The following is a 26,238-nucleotide window of genomic DNA, read 5'->3' on the forward strand; positions in this document are numbered from 1 at the left end:
GACCCGGGGAGACCTCCTTGAGGGTAGCCAGGCGCTTACCGCTCTTCTTAGATGATTTTGAGCCAGAAGCAAACATGTTTCAATTCTGTAAAAAGAGTTAAGATTCCAGCAGTTAGGCCCCATACCAAACCCTAAACCAAGAAAAAGGGAATGGGGGTCCCCTAACTGCTGGAAAGAGGCCCCCTCCGGACACCTGTCATACAGGAAACTCTAGGAGGATTCCCTGGACAAGAGACAGGTGCAATAAATTCACAGAAGACGGTATTGCGCACTAAAGAAAATGAAAAGGCAGAAAGTAGAAAGAAAACAATCTTTCCTATGCCCTAAGCGACCATTATACGAAGAACGTATGGTCTTCTACAAAAAATAACAACAAATGCGTGACAACAGTAGTCCTATCACTAGAGCAGTGAACTCAAACTGATTATATGAAGGATCTAAACATTTGCATTCCCAGAAACTTCGAATACAAACCCAGAAAAGAACAAGCAGATAAGTAACAGCATGCCATGCATATTAATAATTAAGCAAAGGGTGCAAGGAACTTACAATGAAGTGTTGAGACTGGGGGTCCTGCTGTGAATCAAATGAAGACAAGAAGGACTGACAGTAACAAACGAAGAAGAACTGGAGAAAATTGCAAGGTGTTCAAAGGTGTTTTTCTGGGTCTGAGAATTTTCTCTCTGGGAAATTTGAGCAAAGTTGGCAAGAAATGGGAAGTAACCGAAATGAAGGAAAGGTGGTGGCTTTTATAGGCAAAGCTGCATGAGGAACAGGCATCATCACCTACTAATCGAACGGTGGGGGAAGCGCACGATTCGAATTCTCAGAAATCAACGAACCAGATTGGTTTGCAATTAAGGCGGTGGAAACGTTTGAGTATCCGCCTGACACCATTAATGCGCCGTATCAATCAATGGGCGTGAAACGAATCGACCTCTGCAAAAAGTGAATCACTGCATTAAAGGCCATCATTAAATACACCTTCACGCGCTCAAAGCTCGTGTCAGGAAACCGAGGAGTCAACCGGAAGCACTTGAGCAAGCCTTGTTTTATTTTTCCAAATAAACAAGGCTTGGGGGGTAAATGTTGCCCCTAATTTTTCCCAATATACGTGGACCAACCAAATAAGGACACGTAGATCAAGCAATGTACAACCCAAAATATTTGCTAAGTCTTTGTGCTGTAAGGTGGCTTCCAGGACGTAGCTCCCGGAGAAGGCATATGGAACCCCATATGCTCTCGGAAGCTCAAAGTAACGTTAAGGCATCTCCGCGACATGTCAGGTTTCTCCTGAGCAATCAAGTCACATTTAATGCCACATGGGAGGAAGCGTGTTGGGACTGCTACACGCAATAAAGTCTGACGGCACAACCTCCAACCAGCAGCTACAAAGTAATGATCATTTAAGTCTAGCGACGGCTACACTGTGAAGAGTCACATCAGCCAAAAGACAATAAGGACATTCCACATAAAAACCCTACAACACCTAGGGATTTGACCATGCATTACCCATGGTATATTCATTGGGAATGCCCAACTTTATGGATACTTACAGATACATTTGTAAGGATAATTCTGGGGATCACCCCACCAAAAACACTATAAATACCCCCTCAAAGCTCATTAAATGAGATCGAGAATCTTGGGCTGCATAAGAGCAAGTAGAGTAAATACTCACCAAGAACATTATTATAAGAGTGAAACACTCCCCAAATACATTCTCTGTATTAAATACATCCATAAATAACAAAGACTCGTGGACTAAGGCTCATTAACGCCCCAACCACGTAAAAATCCTTCTCTAATTTTCTTACAGCTCTCTAACTTTATAATATTTTTTAGTTGCCGAGAACCTCGGTCAACAATGTGAACCATGCAACATAAAATACAATTTCTAATCTTTATTAATTAGTAAATCTGATTATATTGAAATAGGTTTTATTTATGGCACAAAACCCAACAATTTGGAGTTTATTATAATCTCTAACTGACCTTTGAGTGTTATTGGTGGATAGGATCTCAGTGCCAGGAGTGGTATGGTCGACTGCCATATTGGTATTTCTAGTTTTCCGTATGCATGGTATGAACTCAGCTAGAGGGGAAGTCACTCCATGGCCCACCATTGGTGGTTGTGTGATAACTTGTCTCAGGTTCATCTCTGGTGGATCTCTTATGTTTTCAGGAGTCTGTACATTTGGTTCTGTCACCATCGGGTCAACTGGATCAATTTGAATTCCCCCACGAGTTACAACCATCCTATTGACCAGTTAAAAATGTAAGACAAAAGTTTGTGTTTTTGCTCTCAATGAAAGCACCAAAATATTGACCTCGCTTCTAGCCAATGACAATGAGTCAGGTTAAAGCAATTAGATAAAGTAAATAATAGAAAGCAAAATTAATAAGTAAAAAGAACACCAGAATTTCTAGAGGTTCAACCACCTGAGAATGGTAATAGCCTACTCCCCTTTAGTTGTATTGACTTGAGAGACAAAGAATGAAGGATTCTATCTCTCTAGCTCTTACAATTGATCTCTGAGTAACTCTCTCTTAGATCACTCTTTTCTTTCTTGAGTGTTCTTCCTTAAGAAAAATTTCATCCCCTAATAGTATCAGTTACGTCTGGCCGGACAATGTATGTCCAACTGGAAGACAAATATCGTCTCCACCCCTTCTTGAGTTCCCAAATGAAGCGTCTGTAGCCTTCACCCGCAATCTGGTCGGGATAGAAATGATGCTGCACCTCGGGTTTTGGAGAAGGTGTACCTTCACTGCTCACTTCCCAGTCCTTAAAACTCGAATTAGAAAGTTTGTCGCTTGATGAGGACGGACTAGCACAAAGACGAGGTTGGTCCTCGTACAAGAGTTGGAGAAGATCCTGGTCGATATGATGTTCTCCTCTCCAAAACTCACCAGGGTTCATCTACAAAAGATAAGACACAAGATGAGTGTTTGGCTGGGATATCGAACAAAAAACAAACAAAGTATATCGACCAGGTCCAATCAAAAGATTAAAAAGAAGAAAATTTTGCGTGATTTAGGTTCATAACCCAAAATTTCAAAACCTCGAATTAAGGGTTAATCTTCACTAAACCACGAATGGGCAAAGTGAGAACCGAATATCGTGAAAGTTAAGTCAGAATACCACAAAAGTCAAATTTTATGGTCAATTGCAAGCCATGTTTCACATTTATAAACTTAGATTCTCTACAGTTTTCCTAGAACAAGTTCAAGACTATTGAATTTTTTACGATGGAAACCTAGAAAATTAGAGATTTAAATGTTAAAGAAGAAAAAGATGAGGAACTTACTCACTGTTTGAAGCTTTGAGGTTGCTCGGATGACGCTGATTGGCACTTTCTGGAAATTCCTCGAAGGATTTGAGAGAGAAAGATGTTCTTGCTCTAAAATCACTAAACAAGAAAATGGTAAAAGTGGTTTATTAGGGTTTTTTAGCGAAAGGTTGTAATCATTTTGAAATTTAAATGCCTCAATTTCCCGCCAAAAGTAAATGTTGGGAGATCAAGTAATCAAGCACCTAGAGAAGGGCAACCGTCAAAAGCGTGCAAATTCCTGGAAAGGATCGAGGTACGAATTAATCAGCATTAATGAGCCGAGTATTGAAGAGACCTTTGGTCAGAATCACATCAGATCACCAAAAGGCGCATCAACACGTGCCACGAAATCAGACTAAATGAAGTCTACGCACGACTTCGGAAGTCCCGTGCAGATTTGGGGGGCACATGTTACCCCAGTTTTCGCACTATGACGTGGCAATGCGTACTAGTGACACGTGTTGGCTATTTTCTACATTTGGCTGGAGGGATATTTCGAACAAACTTCAATCATACATCTATACGGACAAAGTCTGCTTGACCGAGCAGGGCAAGGGCAGATGATCCGGACAACAAACGAAGTCATTTCTCCGAGTAGTGTATCAAGACTTAACTACTTCAGTTTTGATATCGTGAAGGTCAAGCACACAAGCAATCCCTACAATCATGGGATCGTATCAAAGGGATATGGCAAGCTGTCCAAATCCCTCATATTATGTATTCTAAATATGTAATGTATGTTCTTACCAATTATAGATATTGTATGCAAAAGGAAAACCTTTCCTCATGCATTTAGCCCTATAAATAAGTAATCTATCCTCACTCTAAAAGGGATCGAAATAATTGCTTTAGAGAAATCTAAGAGAAAATACTGAGAGATATCATTGTGAGAGCTTTGAGAGAGAAAACACTGTATTCTTTGCTCTCAAGCCAATACAATCTAACGGGAGTATGCTATTATCGAACTAAAGGGGCCGAACCTCTTTAAAATCTTGTGTTCTTTATTGCTTATTGATTTTTGCTCTATCTTAATTATATTTTTTATCGCTTATTAATTAATTTATTGTCGTTAGTTAAAAGCGAGGTGAACAGTATATTTTGGACTCACCCTATAATTTAATGGGTCAAATATATAATCATTAGCATGTTACTATGGTCTTAAGTAGATAATAGGCAATATACAATCTATATAATTATCTTTATATTCTAATAATGGCAAGGGTACTAGGTGATACTTACTGTGAGTCCATATAAAAAATATTCTAAGATGATATTTTATTATTTTTGGCCTAAAGTATTCATCATTAAAAAAATATAAAGATGAGATGAGACAAATAAAATAACGTTGCAAAAGCCAATGCGAACTTGATCTCGTTTTCCTTGTTTGGTGGTGTTAACGTAGTAACAGACAACAATAGTGAGGTTTCGGTGACACACGGATAATTATATATCGTTGAGTCTCTTCTTACGAATGTCAGCTTTGTATGCAAAAGCCGTTGATGAATATTGTTGTGTATTATCCTCAAATAATTAATAATGAAAACAATTTTCATTTCCCTCGACTATTTCTATATATAGATCATATTATATTCGCAGTATATTCGTTTTCTAAACATTATTGATAACAGAATTTTCATTTATGATTCTCTATATTATACATCTCCAACATATCATCGAAATACACAGAAAAATAAATACATACGTACAGAAGCGTTCTCTGTTCCCTTTTCTTGTTAGGAATAGCCTAACACTCAACAGAAAGTTCTTTAAAAAAGAAAAAGAAAAGAAAGTAGGAGTTGGGGAAATTTAAATTAGAAAATGTAAAAAACCGTTAAAAAAGATGAAGAAAAAGAAGAAGAAGAGGAGATATTTTGTTCTGGACTAAGCTGATCTCATTGGCACTTTATTCATTGGCAAATAAGACATGTTGTCCAGTTGTGATTTATTTATTATCTTAGTTAAGCTTTTGAAGCTTCTAGCGGAGTTTGAGCCCTGCTTGCACTGATCTGCTCGTATAGATCTCTTATCTTTAATCCAACAATGGTTTGGAAGAGACCAGTACCGTTGTTGCTACCTGGGAAATCAGAATGCTTCAACATTTGTTGAGTCACTTCTCCATAGAACTTGGTTGAGATGTTACTCAGATGGCTCTCCACATAGATCAGCTCATCTAATCTGTCAAATTGTCCATCCATCTCTAAAACAGACACCTATTTTTTTTTATACAAAAAACAGCATATTAAATCTTATACGAACTGGCCCATACTCAAAAAAAGAGTTTATAGTGAAATTTATTTATATACCTCGTTGCCAAAGTAGGAGTCGGGACCGTAGGCGAATTTGATGCCGGGGTATGAACAGGTGAGCTTTCTCCCACAAGGAATCCATGATATGGTGGATCCTTCATCAAACAAGTAAACAGGGCTGAAGTACTTGACCCCTTCTTTCATGATCAACTTAACTCTCAACACCTTTCCTTCATTGTCATCTGGAATGAGTTGAGTTGGCAACACTTCAATCACAGCATCTGCGTATTGCTTTTGTGGATCTGAACCAACCAAAATTAAAATGGATGTATGATAAGGCATTTGCCGTTTGACACAGAAACAAATTAAAATTGTCATTTGAAAGAAAGGAAAACAGAACTTAACCATTTGAAGTTAATTATCTTAAAGAGATCATTACCAATATAAGCATCGAAATCGGGCTTCCGAGCTTCGATACTGGCTTTGATGCTTTCAAGACTGTGGCCACGCTCTGCCATGTCCCTCTGTAAATTATGGACATGATGATGATCACATACAATTATGGTAACTGTATCTACATATATAATCCGTGTGTATAGATTGTAGAGCTACCTGAATTTTCCATGCAAACTTAACCTCATTGCTGATGTCCAAGTAGATACTGAAGTCCAGGAGGTCTCTCACTCGAGAATCATACCTACAAATTGAGAAATATCAGAGCACAAAACAATACACATATACATAATAACAATTTCTAATACATCATCACATAAATTCAATGAAGGTAATGATTTATTTCTCCATTTCTTATACATAAACTTCTTGTATTAATTTGGTACCAGATATAAAACTATAATTAAATTAAATAATAAATTAATAAGATAAGGACCAGGCCCAGTAATAATGTGACAACGACCTGTGGAAATCTTCTGGCCTCAGCAATGCAATCTATATATTGCTTAGGTTATCATATCCACAATTCATGAATTTTCCTACCACCAATCCAATTCATAATCCTTAAACATCCATTCCAACTATATAAAATCCGTGTTTTCGATTTTTTACAGGTAAATTCAATCGTCCCGTTTAGTTTTCGACGTAGTTTGATATATATTTAATTAAGCTAATGACATTTCTGAAATAAAATCATTAGAAATTAATACAGTTAACTAAACAACAAATTCGGTTCACGGTATCTTCTCTCTTCTCAAAATAATAATAAATAACTCCAATATTAGAGAACAGGTGTAGGTGGGAAAAATAACAGATATTAGGACACTAAGAGATTGCACGAAACAGATGTTAGAAAAGAAAGAGTAAGAATTTCATGCATGGAGACATGTAATATATTTATGAAATAAAATAAAGCCATTAATTTTTTTACTTTTTTTTTTTTTCTGTTATCAATAATTGAAAAAAGAAAAAGACAAAATAACTCACATTGGGTGAAGACCTTCAATGACAAGAATCTTGGGAGGTTTGATGAGCTCAGGGGGGTCAAGAAGACCAGAAACATGGTTGTAAATAGGCTTTTCAACAGGTGTGCCTTCTTTGAGAGCCTTAACTTGTTCATACATGAGATCAAAGTCGTTAGCTTTTGGGTCAAGAGCAGTGACTCCCTTCTCTTTTCTACCAGTTCTATCCAAAGAGTGATAGTCATCGAGACATATCACAGTTGTGGTGTCACTGATCAGAGTGTTTGAGTCCGGATTTCCTCCCTTAGGTGGCTCTGCCGCGCCTCCAAACACGCTTGTCAACCGCCTCATGAAGGTGCTCTTGCCACAACCAGAGTCAGCAGCTAGACCAATCACCAGTGTCTGTGAGTCACCAGCTGAGCATGTTATCACATAGGGGCTGCAGCTGCTGGTACTAATGGAAGAAGAAGAAGAATTGCCTCCTCTCCTGTTGGTTCTCTTGCCTGTGCTGTAGAACACTACTTGTCTTTGGTGAAATCCCAAGTGGGATTTTGATGGTGTGGAGATTGATGAACATGTTGGGTTGAGCTGAGTTGTGTAGACTGTGCACACTGCCATTTTTTTTTTGGGGGGGAGGAGGGTGGGTTGTATTCTTCCTCTCCTTAGAAATGGAGTAGTGTTTAGGGAGGAAGATATGGTTATAAATGTATGTTTCTTTCTAGTTCATATGATGATTTTAAGACAACATATATGAGTTGTTTTCCTTTTTCCAAATGAAAATAAAAAGTTTGGGAACACAAATAAAAGGCTAAGAAGGTTAATGAATGTAGTTTTTGGAAGGGAAAGAAAATTGTTGGCTAGTGATGTCATTGGGTGAGGGGAGTGATGTGTCCCTTTACTTTTATAATTTTATGTGTTTTCTGTGACTACCCCTTGTTTTGGATAATTTGGAGGTATGTTAAGGTGAGATAAAATTGGACTTGGATGGGATAAAGCAAGTTAGCCATGGGTTTAATAGTCAATTGATCCTTATATTTATATTTATTATAATGGATATTTTTGTTTAATAATTGCTAAAAAGAGATGAGAATTGGTTTGATGAGGATTGAAATGGTGTATATGTGATAAACAAAGGCATGGAGAGAAGCTTGGTGGTTATTTGTTTCAGTTTGGATATTTGGGATGCCACATGGCATAAAAGGAGTGGCTGGTTTAAGATTAGGGGTGGAAGGTGAGGAATGGAAGAGAGATGGGGATGGAGTCTATGCCATACAATTCGATTTTGAACTGTGCTTGTCTTGAGCTACTAGTACTACTAGCATTTGTGAGAGTGTTGTATATAGAAGAAATTCAGTGTTATTTATTTAGTAGTATTATCCAGGACCACAGATACAGAACATACTACAACTACAATGAAAAAGAGAAGCTCTACTTCAGAGAAAGAAGTGAGAAAGTTGACCACCAATTCTATGTCTGAATAAAATATTAATTTCGTCCCTAAAAAAAATACATAATGAGTAATTCTAATTTGGGTCTTTGTTTGTAACACAAAAAGTTGTGTACAGAATACTAAAAATAACAATTGAAAAAAAAAAGGTAAATTCCATTTTAATATGTGCACTTAGATTACGAGAATAAGAATACCTCCCCTGGTATTTTTGAAACAATGGTGAATTATTCTACAATTTAGATAATTGGGTGGATTCATACATGTGCCTCACGTTCGACCATTAGTTACATTTATGCAATTTTTAACACTAATTTTCAGAATGCAATCTGATAGTTTAAATCTGTACGTGTGCACGTTTAAAAAGAGAAGTGTTAGGAAAACGCTATGTAACTGAAATTATTATAATTTGGAGTAATTATTATACATCTACCATTAACTATATAATTAGTGATTGTATATATATGGTGCACATATACACCATCAAAAACTCAAGATGACTGAAAAATACACAAAAACTTAAGGGCATTTTACATAAATGTATACATTTTTTTAAATAATTACAAAAAATGTGAAAAAAAAACATAATTTTAAAAATATACAAATTTGAAAACATATTTACAAAAATTCATACAAATTCTTAATTAAATTATAATAGATATTGATGAGTCAACTTACTATGTTAGATGAGTCTCTGCCCAAGTCCCAATGTAAGTATCTTGTTAAAGTTTTTGAATTGTTTCAAAGTCATGATACACTAAATATATATTTATATGTATATACTCATTTGACTGAAACAATTTCAAAAATCTTTTGTTTTCTTTTTATCTATATATCTATATATTATATATGTATGTATATATTTTTATATGTTTATTATTGTTTTCATATGTATATATATATATATATATATTATATTCTTATCATTTATAATATTTACAATATATATGTATATGATATAGTAAAGAAAATTTGTATAAATTATACATATATCCTGAAGATTATGTATCCTCGATAAAATATTACATATATCTTGATGATTATGCATTCTCAGTAAAATCTTGCATATATCCTGAAGATTATGCGTCCTCAATAAAATCTTGCATATATCCTAAAGATTATGCAAACGTAATATTCATTATATAGTTGATGAATATATAATGAAAGAGATGAATACATATTTATATATATGTTCTTGTATTTTTTGAGGACAATGAAAAGTAATCTAATATCGATATAGATTTTGACAAACATTTCCTGAAGTAAATGTTTTATATTTATCGAAAAAAATGATTGTATTTATGTGAATACAACTAAAGAATCATTAAAAATGATTATTATTGATGCAATTTTATAGTGGGTTTTGATTACCCAAAAATAATGTTAAGAAAATTGCATTGAAACATCAAAGTATAAGAATAACAATGAGCATGACTAATGTTATTTTAATACATGAGGTATGTATTTATTGTTCATCATTCCCTGTAGAGAATGATATGAATTGAAGTCAATTAATTTTAAAGATTATTCATATTAGTCATGTTATTATACATTGTTATTACTTGCAATGTTTGAAATTATTGAATCTGACATATCTTAAAGATTAAATTTTTCATACATGAGACTGCAAAAATTTCATTTATATATTCTTTGAAATATTGTTAAAAAAATTGCTGAGTAATTTCTTTTTATATATGAACAAGTAATAAATTTTTAAGAAATTTATAATAATGTTCTACTTGTTCAACGTCATTCCCTGAAGTGAATGCAATGATTTTAAATAATCAATGGCATTGTTTGCTACTCAAATATTTCCATAAGAAAGTAGAAACAACCAAAAAATGAGATACCACACACAATCAAAGCGCATAAAATCTATATATCATGTGTCAGATTGAATAATAGTAGTCGCGTACCTGTAGTACGGACACACTTATAATCAAGATAAAAATATATTTGATTATTGAATAAGTGTGAATTGTACAAATTGATTGTACATTTAGAATATTTAAATATCATTCCCTGAAGAGAATGAATAGACATGAAATTCTATTTCAAAGAATATAGATTTCACATATATTGGCAATGCTAGAAGTAAATTAATATATACATATTTTATTATTTCTTGAAATCAATAGTTTCAAACTATTGTTGGTACAAGATATGTATATATGCAGTTACTATTTAATTCAATTTGCATATTCCCAGAAGTGAATATATAACTTACTAATATTTGTTAGTGATCTAATATAATCAAAGTGATAAAGAATCACAAAATGATTATTTGAAAAGCTTCCTGAAGAAGTCTTACATACAATTGCTACTTGGAGTAGTAAAATATATTTTTATGTACCTAGATGTATAACTTTTATCTAGTTATGAAAGTAATAAGATATAACTTATTATATGTACTGGTTCTACATTTAAATATATAATATATCAAGTCATGATAATTAGACTAATGAATAGTCTATTAATAAATTAGACGACTTGTTAAAAAGATACTAGAAAAAATGAATGATATATTATGGTTATATCTATTTGACCATTACAATAACATGATGAAGTTGTCATGTATCTTTTAAATTATACACATCATTGAATTGATGATAGTGATTCCTGAAAAATATAAAGTTTGATAAACATAATAGTGACTCCTGAAGAGTGTATATGTTTTGGAGAATAATATAATTATATTATTCGTGTATATAAAAATGAAACTTGTAATGATTATGTTGTAATGAATTTACATTAGCTTTTGAAAGTTTCATTGAAATACAAATTATAGTGAACCTGAAGTTCACGAATTGAATTATTTTGACATGATCAATCATATGCAATAAATTGTCAAATGATTTGACTAAATTTTGTTGAAGAACCAGAAGATTCTTCTCAATGTTAATTTATAAGGCTCAAAAGAAGAATGTGCATATATTTGCACATAGAAAATATTTAAATTATATTTCTTTAACAATCTTGAGCCATTGTTATATTTTTATTGCATAGTTTCTTATCGATGTGATAAGATTATATGATCGTGCATTTACAAAATGTGTAAATTTATGTATTTCTAATTATACACGTATGACTCATTCCTAGAAATGAATTAAGTTCATAAGGATTGAACTTGAAACTGAAGTTTATTGAACCTGAAGTTCAATGTCATATAATATATATGAGTTTAAAGAAATATTGATTCATTGTGATATATTGAAATCCCTACAAGTATATTAATATTATTAGATATCACAATTTTTAAAATTTTCTCGATCAGGGGGAGAGAAGCAGTTGGGATCGATGATAATTTTTGAAAAATGATCCTTGCACAAAGTATATAAGAACGATATAGTTCAAATTAATATATACCAACTGCAAATCAATATTATTCAAAGTTGAGTTAGAATGAGTTGAAAACGCCTGAAGCGTAAATGAACAATATAGAAATTATTAGTAAATGTTCATTTGATTTGCTCTGAAGTTGTTAAATCTAGAGGTACTCATGGAGATACCTTAATGTTATAAAGTATTAAAATGATAACCGTGAAGAAAACGGTACTTGAAGAGACTCCCAAGAAAAGTTAGACATAACACATTTGATCATAATTGAATCCCTGAAGTGATTCTATATAGGTACCTATAAATGATAAACATATTTGAAAAATATGTAATTTAAAGAGATCTCTATAAGTTATGTCAATATGGGAGGAAATTATCATATACTGAAATTTTTGTCGACAATAGAAGTTGAATGTTTGCATATGTAATAAACTAACATGAGATAGCAAGGATCATGGTATTAGATTTGTCGAGAATCATCGACATATAATTTGTTTTTGGCCAAAATATTATGACGCAGTCCAGACAAGTTTACTCACATAAAGTGAAGTAAGACCTGTAGGGTGTACAAATAAATATTTCTAATGAAAAATTTGCATATATGTATTTGTACATAATGAATTGTTGTATAAAGTTTGCATAGACATGAGATTGATTGAAGTAAGGCTTAAATATTGAGAAAATATAATCATGATTTGATTATAGTCTGGAATATGTTTTATGAGAATTTATAAGCGTCACATAAATGTTGCAACAAAATGTTATTTATTTGGAGCTCCTAATTTAGTGAGAATTTGAAATAAGCCTTATCTAAAAATTCTAGAAGAGTTTAATACATGTCTTAAGTGATATGAATTCTAAGTCGCGCGCACTATATGACAAAGATATTTGTATGAAATAAAGACATGTAAGTAAATTATTGTTTGAAAAATACCTATGGTTGTCTATGCAGTATAAATTCGTAAATTATACGTTGTGATAGTCTCTTGAAGAGTTTTTGATTATATTATAAGTGATTGAAGAACAAACTTTTATTTCTTTCTGTATATTGAGAAATATTAAATGTATAAAGTTTGTTCATTAGTATTGAAGTCCTAAAGTACTTCATATGTATCAAGAATTATAGATATATGATTATTTGATATAGAAATTAAGATCATACAACAAGATGAAACAAATATATGATCTTGGAGTACCATCATTGTCACAAATGAAAATTTATATTATCATTAATGCGTTATGTTCATATCTACTTGAAATGTTAAATTTTAGTATGAACAAGATTGTATATACACATGAATGATACAATTAGTTGGATAAAGATTAATGTTCTACGAACCCCTCATCTATAATTTAGAAGTCCATACATACTCTGGAAGAGTTATAGAAAATATATGATCAAAGATTGTATATGGTGATATTTTAAAAGTGATAACGATAATCTTATGAGATATATTATCACCAAAAAAATTATGGATCATGTGTGCATGAGGGGGAGACATATTTATGTTGCACTCTTTTTCCCTTAGTGCAGCTTTTGTCCCACTGGGTTTTCCTGACAAGGTTTTTAACGAGGCAACTGGCAAATAGTTATGAATATGAAATATATATTGTACTCTTTTTCCCAGCTCAGATTTTGTCCCACTAGGTTTTTCTGGCAAGGTTTTTAACGAGGCAACTATAAATCATGTTAACATACTTGCATTTTATGAAGCAAGTAGAGAATGTGTGAGAGTGAGATCATTGACATAGCATATTCGGGAAACATATAGATTGCACTCAATCAAGAAGTATCAACCCAAGCAATTCTCTATGGATAATACTACTTGCATCGCTCAACTAAAAGGACGGTACATCGAAGTAGATAGAGTTAGAACACATTTCACCAAATTCTTCTTCATACGCTTCAAGAAAATGGTGTTCAACATATTCAATCAAGTGTCAATCTTGCAAATTTATTCACAAAGTTATTACCAGCATCAACATTTGAGAAAACGGCAGACAAGATTGAAATTCGTCGATTAGAAGATCTCCACGAATGCCTAAATGAGGGGGAGTTAGTTCACACTATACTCTTTTTCTTTTGATCAAGTTTTCAGCAAGATTTTTAATAAGGCAATTATCATGGACATCCAAGGGGGAGTGTTATAAATATTAATAATTATGTGGATGTTCAAATCTTTTATTTATTACCATTAATTTCAACATTCCTCTTTTTCTTAGTTTCCCTTTTTCTTAGTTTCTTAATATTTCACTCTTGTATTTGTATAAATAGGGGTTCACCCCATTGGAATAAACAACTGAGAAATTCTCACACTTTCTCATTCTCTCTTCATCTTTTTCTTCTTTCTTCTCATCTACTTTATATTATTTTATAACAAAAATTCATTTATATTAATTTTACCCTTTTGATATTCTATAGACAAATTAATCGGTATGTCTATTTTTAAAAATCATAAATTTTGATAATATTTTAATTAAAAAGATCATTATCAAATTTTTTCATCGTGTTTATTTATACTAGGACTGTTGTTTTTGTCTTTTGTTTTTTTTTTTGGTGTTTTTTATTATATTTTGTTGTGTATCGTATTGTAATATTTTTTAATATTATTTATTTGTTTTTAGTGTTTTTTTTTTTTATTTATATATGTTTTTGTTAAACTTAATGGGTTGTTTTTGTTTATTTTTTTGATGTATTTTTTTCGTTCTTTATTATTAATTTAAAATTGTTTATTATTTTCAATCATTAATTATTTTTTTATGTTTTATATTTAAAATATTACATATGTATATTTTTAATAAACCATCTTTTCATCGATGTTATTGTTTTGTTTATTTTTTGGTTTTTTTTTTTCATGTGTGTAATTTAAGTACTTTTCATATAAATTTATTTATCGTGTTTATTTTCATGTGTTTATTTATATTAGGACTGTTATTTTTTTTTGTAGTGTTTCTTATTATGTTTTGTTGTGTATCGTATTTTAATATTTTTTAATATTATTTATTTGTTTTTAGTGTTTTTTTTTAAAAAATTTATATATATTTTTGTTAAACTTAATGGGTTGTTTTTGTTTATTTTTTTAATGTATTTTTTTCGCTCTTTATTATTAATTTAAAACTGTTTATTATTTTCAATCGTTAATTATTTTTTTACTATGTTTTGTATTTAAAATATTACATCTGTATATTTTTAATAAACCATCTTCTCATTGATGTTATTGTTTTGTTTATTTTTTTCATGTGTATTTTAAAAATATATCATATATTAATTTTATCTAAACATAAATATCTTGATCATATGTTGATTTTAAAATCTACCCTATAATGATATGTTATTAAAATGACTCTAAATTAATATGGATCCTTTTGCTATTCCTAGTGCAAATGCATAGACTAGTGGAAATATTGATTTTTAAAAATCTACTAATAATGATATTGGACATAGTTAAACAAAAAAAAAATCATGATTATATATGTATTGAATTTTAAAAATATTCCATACAATTATTATGTCAATTTTGGACGTGATTTGTATGATTAATACAAATTTTATTATTTATTAGTAGTATGTGATTATGTTTTGTAAATATTAATATATAATTTTGTTAATTAGTAGGCTTACTCATTAATACCATATAAATTAGTCATAAAAATAGTTACATAAATCTAATTATAGTAAGTTGACTTATTAATATATCTATTATAATTAAATTAAGAATTTGTATGAATCTATGTAAATATGTTTTTAAATTGGTACATTTTTAAAATTGTGTTTTTTTGCACATTTTTTGTAATAAAATTGTTTTTATTGTATACTAACGAAAAAACCCCAAAACTTAATCAACAATGTCAGTAATAAAAAGATACACAAACTTAATAGCGATGTTTAATCACAAATATTGAATAAAACTTAGACCTAATCCTTAGGTAGAAGCAGCTCTAATAGCTGTGATCTTTATTGATAATTGGCACTAACAAAATCAATTACAAACTTGGATCAAGTACACAATAACACACGGCTAAATGGTGACTCGCACCATTACAATTCATCTTACTTGAAAGCTTGTAATCAGATACATACAAGTCTTTTTTACAACCCTCAAACTCACTCTTAGTTATAGTTGGATTCTTCTAATCTCAAGTGTGTTGTCTAAACCTTGATCCCTCAAATGAGTCCTAAGACTCTCCTTTTATAGTATTTGAACAGCAAGTTAAGTCCCCGACCGAATTAACTACCTTGACAGTTGGTAGTTGGGAGAACTTGTTAAATTTGACTAAGTGAGCTAAACATCACAATTTCCATCTAGTTTAGTTTACTTAGTCAAAATAGTTAATGCCAATAACATAATACCAATAGATGACAACTTCTGAATTCCACTGAATTAGTCTCAGAGGAGACTTTAACATGCTCTAATGTTGAGCAAGTTTAGACAATGTCTAAACTTTTCTTTGATTACACTCATTGTGAAAACATCAGCAGGGTCGTCATTTGTGTTAATCTTCTTAATGTTGGGTTTTATGCCCTAAATAAAACTCATTTCAATATAATCAGATTTACTTATTAATATAGATCAGAAATAACATTTAATGTTGCATGGTTCACATGATTTATTTCATGATTATATGTACATAATGTATAAATTCATCTGAAACCCTTTTCACATACTTGATCCTGTTTATTGTGTCGTCAACACATTGGAAAGTAAACATGACTATGTGAATAAAGTTTCCTAGATTTATCAGACATAGGGTTTTACTGATATGATAATCTACAACAGAGTTTACTTGCATTTGGAGAAGTGCTATGTTCTTTCCAGAGCATTGGTTAAAGTAAAGCTCAGGTTGGATGCATGGAGTATGCATCGGAAGGGACCGATATTGAACTTTGACTTAGATTTATTAAACTTACCGTAATATCTATTCAAGTCAATATCGTCTAGTTGATCCTAGATCAAATGATCTTAATCCTGATATGATTAGGCTCAATCTCGAAAGGCTATTCGTGTTCTTTGATTTGTTAGTTAAGCCTACTTTTAGGTCAGGGTGATACGTACATTTTGGGAACACGGTAGTGCAATTGATGTTGTTAGAAATTATTTTACCAGGATCTTAGATCTACTCACAAGTATGTTTATTAACATCCTAAATAAGAACTTTCTAAAACGATGAAATAAACACATATAAAGTTTAGGAAATCTTACATTGGGTGCAGCGGAATATAATGACTCCTTCCGTTCAGATATCTAGCCCTTGATTCCTTTCTGTAGCAGAGCATTATCAATATCTGAACCTGGATCTCTTTCTCTGAATCTTTGATGCTGAAACTCCTTTTGCTGATAATCTTTCTTCACGATCTTCCTCACTATGATTGAGGTATCACTTGATGTGTGTGGGCACTACTCATACACTAAGGATTTCGAAATTCTAAGGAAGAAGAGAGAGAGTGGTCAGCTAAAGATAGGGAGAGAGAAGGCTCAGTTTTTTTCTCTGAAGGAAAAATAGAAAATGTAAGTGTAATTTTCCTGAAGCCTTCACGATCTATTTATAGCATTCCACTAGGGTTAGATTTGAATTATATGGCATTAAAATAATGAAAAAATCAACTTAAAAAAGCTACAAAGGTGGCCGGCCATACACTAATGGATTGGGCCTTGCTTTTTGCAATTTTGCAATTTTAACACCTTTTGTATCTGATTTTCTCAAAAATGCCAATTTCCTAATTCAATCATTTAAATGCCAATTCTAACTATTTAATAACTATAAATAATTATTAAATAATATTGTCATTTATCATATTTATTAATTGAACCATACAAAGTATCATAATTAACAAATATGCCCCTATAAACTCTTTCTTTACAATTTCGCCCTTACTTAGTAAAAATTTCACTAATAGACATAGTCTAATTCGTGAATTATAATTGATTAATCAAAACCAATTACATGAGTCTTACAAGCAATATTATCTCAACTAGTGGGGGGACCATGGGTCTATATAACCGAGCTTCCAATAAGTAGATCAAGAATTTAGCACTAAAATTCACCAACTTATTAATTCTTCGTTGAATCCACGCATAGAACTTAGAATTGCACTCTCAGTATATAGAATGCTCTATATGTTCCACCATATAGACACATCATTAGTTATCCATTGTTATAATCCTAATGTGATCAATGATCCTCTATATGAATGATCTACACTGTAAAGGGATTAAATTACCGTTACACCCTACAATGTATTTATTCCTTAAAACACTTGACCCCGTATAAATGATATTTCAGCTTATGTGAAATGAGTACTCCACCATTTATGTTCGTTTGGTCAAGCTCGAAGGAGATCATCCTTTGCTTACTATTTGCCAGATAGAAGCTATAGATTCCATGTTTATGCTAGCGCTCCCACTCAATTGCACTACCGTGTTCCCAAAATGTACGTATCACCCTGACCTAAAAGTAGGCTTAACTAACAAATCAAAGAACACGAATAGCCTTTCAAGATTGAGCCTAATCATATCAGGATTAAGATCATTTGATCTAGGATCAACTAGGCGATATTGACTTGAATAGATTTTACGGTAAGTTTAATTAAATCTAAGTCAAAGTTCAATATCGGTCCCTTCCGATGCATACTCCATGCATCCAACCTGAGCTTTACTTTAACCAATGTTCTGGAAAGAACATAGTATTTCTCCAAATACAAGTAAACTCTTGTTGTAGATTATCATATCAGTAAAACCCTGTGTCTGATAAATCTAGGAAACTTTATTCACATAGTCATGTTTACTTTCCAATGTGTTGACGGCACAATAAACAGGATCAAGTATGTGAAAAGGGTTTCAGATGAATTTATACATTATGTACATATAATCATGAAATAAATCATGTGAACCATGCAACATTAAATGTTATTTCTGATCTATATTAATAAGCAAATCTGATTATATTGAAATGAGTTTTATTTAGGGCATAAAACCCAACAATTGAGTGGGAGCGCTAGCATAAACATGGAATCTATAGCTTCTATCTGGCGAATAGTAAGCAAAGGATGATCTCCTTCTAGCTTGACCAAACGAACATAAATGGTGGAGTACTCATTTCACATAAGCTGAAATATCTTTTATACGGGGTCAAGTGTTTTAAGGAATAAATACATTGTAGGGTGTAACGGTAATTTAATCCCTTTACAGTGTAGATCATTCATATAGAGGATCAGTTATCACATTAGGATTATAACAATGGATAACTAATGATGTGTCTATATGGTGGAACATATAGAGCATTCTATATAACTGAGAGTGCAATTCTAAGTTCTATGCGTGGATTCAACGAAGAATTAATAAGTTAGTGAATTTTAGTGATAAATTCTTGATCTACTTATTGGAAGCTCGGTTATATAGACCCATGGTCCCCGCACTAGTTGAGAGAATATTGCTTGTAAGACTCATGTAATTGGTTTTGATTAATCAATTATAATTCTCAAATTAGACTATGTCTATTTGTGAATTTTTCACTAAGTAAGGGCGAAATTGTAAAGAAAGAGTTTATAGGGGCATATTTGTTAATTATGATACTTTGTATGGTTCAATTAATAAATATGATAAATGAAAATATTATTTAATAATTATTTATAGTTATTAAATAGTTAGAATTGGCATTTAAATTGTTGAATTAGAAAATTGGCGTTTTTGAGAAAATCAGATGCAGAAAAGATAAAACTGCAAAATTGCAAAAAGTGAGGCCCAAATCCACTATGTAGGGCCGGCCACTTTTATAGGAATTTACCTCTGATATTTTCATTATTTTAATGCCAAATAATTCAAACCTAACCCTAGTGGAATGCTATAAATAGATAGTGAAGGTTTCAGAAAAATTACACTTTTCTTCTCACACTTCTGATTCAGAAAAAACTGAGCCTTCTCTCTCCCTATCTGGCTGACCACTCCCTCTCTCTTTCTTCCCTCTTAAATTTCGAAATCTTAGTGATTAGAGTAGTGCCCACACACAGCAAGTGATACCTCAATCATAGTGAGGAAGATCGTGAAGAAAGACTTTCAGCAAGAAGGAGGTTTCAGCATCAAAGATTCAGAGAAAGAGATCCAAGTTCAGATATTGATAATGCTCTGCTACAGAAAGGAATCAAGGGCTAGATATCTGAACGGAAGGAGTCATATTATTCCGCTGCACCCAATTTAAGGTTTCCTAAACTTTATATGTGTTTATTTCATCGTTTTAGAAAGTTCATATTTAGGGTGTTAATAAACATACTTGTGAGTAGATCTAAGATCCTGGTAAAATAATTTCTAACACTTAACACTAACTTGCTTGGATTCAATCACATCTCTAATAAAGTGCATCTTAATATCTATGTGTTTCGATCTCTCATGAAACATGGGATTCTTCATAAGATGTAATGCACTTTGGTTATCACAGTGAACTATAATATCATCTGAGTTGAGATTAAGCTTTTTAGTCAATCCTTTCAGCCATATTGTTTGTTTAATGGCTTTTGTTGCAGCCATATACTCTGTCCTCCATACTCTACGGAGGACAGTTGAACAATCTTTTTTAATTTGGATTTTCAACTCACACAATCCCCAATGAATAGTGAAGACATATCCTGTTAGTGATTTCCTTGTATCTAGACTCTCAACAAAATCTGAATCAACATAACATGTCACCTCCTCTTTAAAGTTGCTATCACCATTAAATGTTAATCCATTGTCTAGAGTACCCTTTAGATACCTCATGACCCACTTCAGAGTCGTCTAGTGTTCACTTCCTGAATTAGCAACAAATTTTCTCACCCATACTCACGGCATGAGCTAAAATTTCCTTTTACATACCACTGAGTACATCAAGCTACAAAAACAACTTGCATAGGGCACTTTAAACGGTTGGAAATTATTTTACCAGGATTTAGATTTACTAACATGTATGTTTGATTATAATTTTATAATCTAACATCCAAAACATGAATTGCCTAAAATAATGAAATAAATAGATAAAATTTATAGAAAACTTTACATTGATGACAACGAAGTAAGTGTATCAGATCTTTAACCCTTAATCATTTCTATTACAGGGTATGATCAAAATCTGAACTTAGATTCTCCTTCAGTTGACAAAAGACTACACTATCTTGAGTATTGTCTCAAATTGTGTGGGAAATTACTCATTCACTTAGGTTTCGAAAATAACAAGAGGAAGAAGAAGAGAATTCAAATATGATGAGAGTTCTGTATATTTTCTATTTTTCTGACAAAGAGAGTCAAATAGGGTTATGAAAATAAGAGCCATCATATTCTAGTTATATGATAGCTTTTAGGGGTAGATTTTGAATTAAAATGGAATAAAAAAAGATTAAAAAATGGCTTTATTAAATCATCTTGGCCAAACTCTATATGGGCCTAATAGATTTCAATTTTGCCATTTTATTGAAACAAATCTTTCTTTTCACAAATGTCATCTTTTAATTCTAACTCTATAAATACTAATTCTATCTATTTAATAATTATAACTAATTATCAAATAAAATTATCATTTAACTTATTTATTAATTAGTCTTTTCAAAGTCTCTTAATTAATAAACAAACCCTAAATTTATTTTTTCTTCTAAAAGAACCCCTTGCTTGGTGAAACTCATAAATAAGATATAACCTTATTCAAAATTCTAATAGATTAATTATAATCAATTAATTGAGTCTACAAGACAAAATTATCTCAAGTAGTATGGGGACCATGGGCCTATATAATCAAGCTCTTAATAAGTAGTTCTAAAATTTACCGAGTAAATTCTCTATCTTATTAATTCCTCTTGACTCCACTATAGATTTGGAATTGCACTCCTGATTACATAGAAGGCTCTATTCACCAAGAATGGATACACTATAAATTATCCATTGTTTAAATCAAAATAATCAAAGATCATCTATAGATGATTTACATCGAGTAGGGAAAAATTTATCGTTTTACCCTCTAATGTATTTTATCCTAAAAACACTTACCTCCTGATAAATTATATTTCAATAAACTAATGTAATTACTGAAATAAGAGCTCTTCCATTTATGTTTGTTAAGTCAAGCTCTAAGAAAATCATCATTTCACTTCTAAATAGTTATAGAAGCTATAGATTCTATATCTATGATTAGCGCTCCCACTCAATCGCACTACCATGTTCCCAAGATGTAAGTATTGGGTCGATCCAAGTGGTGAGCTTTAACGAAGAAGTCAAAGAACATATGTAATACTTTTGTTATACCCAAAATTTGGCTACACTTTAGAAGTTTACACGTGTCTAACAGAAGGAATACGAAACAATTCCAATTGATATAACAATATCATTAAATGCATATTAAATAACTCGTTTATTAATTAAAGGTTAAATAAATAATTTTCAAAACTTATTGACTTTATAGTCAATAGCGAGACAAGAATAGTAACTATTAATCTGAGATTAATGAGACATATACATGCCTCAAAATATACTTATAAGAAATGAACCTTCATCCATCTGAGCGAAGTGAGTGTATCAGCATAAGATGCCCCGCATTTCAAACAGCGAGAAGTCACCTTGCATTACAAATATCACAAAGAGAATATAGCGAGATGGAAACCTTCCCAACACTTAGCGTATTTTCTTATGAAGATGGATATGGAAGATAACTCAAATCAGAGAAGATATAACCTTCCACGTTAACAATAACCATCTAAAGGATGGAAGTAAAGAGCGGTTGGGTAGTTATTAGATATTATCCCTTACGTGATTTGGATGAACCATCTAAATGGTAGAAGTAAAGAGCAGTTGAAGTGTAGTTGAATCTGTTCACGTGTAGTTAGTAGTTATCCAACAGATTTGAAGTAAAGAGCGGTTGGGCAGTTAGTAGTTAGGCTGAACCTCTAGTTTCCATAACTTGTAAAAAAGTTCTCGATTTTGTTATCAAGAACATCATTTGCAGATTTGGAATACCAATCAAAATAGTGTCTGATAATGGAACTCAGTTTGACGGTGAGTTGTTCATTGAATTCTGTGAAATGAATAAGATTATTAAAAGCTTCTCATCAGTATCGAGACCCCAAGCAAATAGACAAGTAAAAGCTGTTAATAAAACCTTGAAAGATATTATTAAGAAGAAGCTGGACACTGTTAAAGGAAGATAGGTAGACGAACTACCACAAGTGTTGTGGGCCCATAGAACAACAGAGAAAATAGCGACATGACACACTCCATTTTCATTGGTATTTGGCTCAGAAACAATGTTACCAGTAGAAGTTAACATTGCGACCCACATGCGTGAATTCTGTAATTAAGAAGAAAACCAAGAACTTCTGAGTATGTCCTTGGATCTACTCAAAGAAAGACGCAATGAGTCGCAAATAACCAATGCAACTTATAAACATCGAATCACGAGGTATTTTAACAAAAGAGTCGGAAAAAGGCTCTTTAAGGTTGGAGATTTGGTGTTAAGGTTGTTGGAATTCATTTTACCAGGATCTTAGACCTACTCACAAGTATGTTGTTTAACATCCGAAATATGAACTTCTAAAACGATAATAAACACATACAAAGTTTAAGGAACCTTACATTAGTCGCAGCGAAATAATATGTCTCCTTCCACTCAGATCTCTAACCCTTGCATCCTTTCTGTCGCAGAGTATCACCAAGATCTGAGACCGAATGTCCTTCTCTTCGATTTGGATTCTTCACGATCTTCCAGACTATGATTAAGGTACCACTTGATGTGTGTTGGCACTACTCTATCACTAAGGGTATTTTGAAATTGGAAGAGGAAAAGAGAGAGAGAGAGATAGAGAGTCGGCTATAGAAGGATAGTGAGTGGCTCAAATTTCTGAAAGGCAATCTTTTGAATCACTTGAAAACTCTTATTTTGGTGTGAGCCATCACTATCTATTTATAGGTAACCACTAGGTTTAGGTTAGTAATTATTTGCATTAAAATAATGAAAATATTAATTGGAAAAACCCTCTTCAAGTGGCTGGCCAAGGTGTTAATGGGCCCCACTTGGAATTTTGTAATTTTAACAATTTTCATTTCTATTTTCTCAAAAACGCCAATTTTCCAATTCTAACCATTTAAATGCCAAAACTAATTATTTAATAACTAAAATACATTATTAAATAATATTGTCATTTAACATAATTATTATTTAGACATATAGAGTCTCTTAATTAATAAATAAAACTAGAATCTCTTTTCTTTACAATTTCGCCCTTGCTTAGTGAAAATTCACAAACTAGACATAGTCTAATTTTAGAATTATAATTGATTAATAAAAATCAATTATCTGAGTCTTACAAGTAGTATGTTCTCAACTAGAATGGGGACCATGGACCTATATGACTGAGCTTCCAATAAGCTGAAACGAATTTACCAAGTAAATGGCCTAACTTATTAATTTCTTGTTGAATCCACTTTTAGAACTTGGAATTGCACTCTCAGTTATATAAAGCGCTCTATATCTTCCACGATATAGATACGCTATCACTTTTAACGATAGTTATAATCTTAATTTGATCAAAGATCCTCTATATAGATGATTTACACCGAGAGGGATAAATTTACCGTTTCACCCCTCAATGTATTTGGCTCCTTAAAACACTTAATTACCTGTAAATGATGTTTTAGTGAACTAAAATATAATCACTGAAACAAGAGCTCATCCATTTACTTCTATTTAACTAAGCTCGAAGGAAATCATCACTTGACTTCTAAACACCTGTAGAAGTAGGCTTAACTAATAAATCAAAGCTATAGATTCCATATTTATGTTCAGCACTCCCACTCAGTCATACTATCATGTTCCCAAAATATACGTATCACCCTGACCTAAAAGTAAGCTTAACTAATAAATCAAAGAATATGAATAACACTCCTGAGATTGAGCCTAAGCATATCAGGATTTACATCTTTTGATCTAAGATCAACTAGTGATATTGACTAGGAAAGATACAACGGTAAGTATTATAATATCTTAACTAAGTTCAATATCGGTCCAGTCCAATGTATACTCCATACATTCGAAACTAGTATACTTTACCAATGTTCTGGAAATAACATAACACTTACTCCAAGTGTAAGTACACTTCATCGCTAATTATCACATCAGTGTAAATCCAAAATACTGATGAAATAGGGACTTAGTCTTTTGAATCATATAATCACAATCACATTCCACTGTGTTGACATCACTGTAATTGTGAATGAATATATGTTCTGGACTTAACTGACTTTGTGCATATATTAAACCATAAGCATGAAAAATACATGTTAACATGAATCACTTCTAATTCTATTATTCATAACTAATCAGATTAGATTGTAATGGGTTTTATTTAGGGCATAAAAACCCAACAAACTCCCACTTGCACTAACATAAAACAAGTTGTGCATTCCAAGCAATCTGTTGTCTTGATCTTCAGATCAAGTGTAGTATATTTGACTCAACCCAAATTTTGGAACCAAGTTCATAAAACATTATGAAACATCTTTTACTATATGCTTTACTCATCAAGGCATACTGAAATCCTTACTACTTATTAAGTACATCTGAATAAACAGAAGACATATCTCTCATACTTTAAAGATTGGAATCGAGATAATACAGTGTAGAATTTTCTTCAGTTGAATAACTTTCTGGTAATTTCGAATTTACAAAGTTATTTCTCTTCAATGATGGAGCTTGAATTATTATAGAAGGGTTTTTACACTCTTCTAGAATAACTCCTCCACCCGCAAAGTAATCACCATCTCGAATTCTTAATGAGTTGGTGTAGATATAAGGATTACTAATATAAAGTTCCTTACTATCTAACATATAGGTCACTTTCATAAATCTTTCTTGATTGTCCCCTAATGTTCCTTACTTGATTACATCTTAGATGGCTCCCACTCAACAGTAGGTGTCTGGTTAAATTATACATTTAATCTCTTACTATTGTTTTGAGGGATATCTAGTTGTGACATATTATCTTAGTCTGAAACTGTAAGTTTCTTTAAGACTAAGTCATCAACATAGCAATCTAGTATTTGAAGTGTAAAATACTTGCTAGAGATTAAGTAATCAAATTAAGATGCCATAAAATTTTATGAGGATTAAAATCTTTTCTCAAGTCATTCAAATAGACTATGCAAGAATTCTTCTATCTTATTCTCATAATTCTGATAAGTTATTTCTATCCACATGAATGGTTAGATTACTTTCTCAGTAGTGTTCTTAAGTTCCTATCACAAGTGTCAACCAAATGAAGATGGGTAAAGAATTTTAAAATTCTCCCACTCAATTAAGGTAGTGTGATACAGTATCAAAGATCTTTATTGGCATCAATTGCTATTACAACAGTAAATATGAACTGGAACATATAATCAAGATCAAGAATTTATTCTGATAATAGCTAATTCATTATATTACTTCCATGTTTAAAATTATGTGTCACAAAGAGT

At 31.9% G+C, this 26,238-nt stretch overlaps 1 protein-coding gene across 1 annotated transcript; it reads right to left on the reverse strand.

Annotated features, from left to right (window-relative positions):
- Nucleotides 1-4,939: 4,939 nt before the first annotated feature.
- LOC115716208 (phosphoribulokinase, chloroplastic) lies at nucleotides 4,940-8,323 on the reverse strand. Its single transcript, XM_030644950.2, has 5 exons — nucleotides 7,022-8,323; nucleotides 6,194-6,278; nucleotides 6,021-6,105; nucleotides 5,639-5,883; nucleotides 4,940-5,545 (listed from the first exon to the last, which is right to left on the reverse strand). Exons 1-5 carry the CDS (start codon nucleotides 7,612-7,614, stop codon nucleotides 5,294-5,296), a joined length of 1,260 nt encoding a protein of 419 aa, XP_030500810.1. The 5' UTR covers nucleotides 7,615-8,323; the 3' UTR covers nucleotides 4,940-5,293.
- Nucleotides 8,324-26,238: the final 17,915 nt, after the last annotated feature.

This window comes from Cannabis sativa, chromosome 5 (genome assembly GCF_029168945.1).
Source record: "Cannabis sativa cultivar Pink pepper isolate KNU-18-1 chromosome 5, ASM2916894v1, whole genome shotgun sequence".
NCBI classification, from domain to species: domain Eukaryota; kingdom Viridiplantae; phylum Streptophyta; class Magnoliopsida; order Rosales; family Cannabaceae; genus Cannabis; species Cannabis sativa.

Coding starts and splice junctions, on each gene's coding strand:
- LOC115716208 (XM_030644950.2), bottom strand. CDS start 7,614: ATGGCAGTGTGCACAGTCTACACAACTCAGCTCAACCCAACATGTTCA. Junction 6,279..7,021: donor ATTGAAGGTCTTCACCCAAT/GTGAGTTATTTT, acceptor CTCAATTTGTAG/GTATGATTCTCGAGTGAGAG. Junction 6,106..6,193: donor AGTTTGCATGGAAAATTCAG/GTAGCTCTACAA, acceptor CATAATTTACAG/AGGGACATGGCAGAGCGTGG.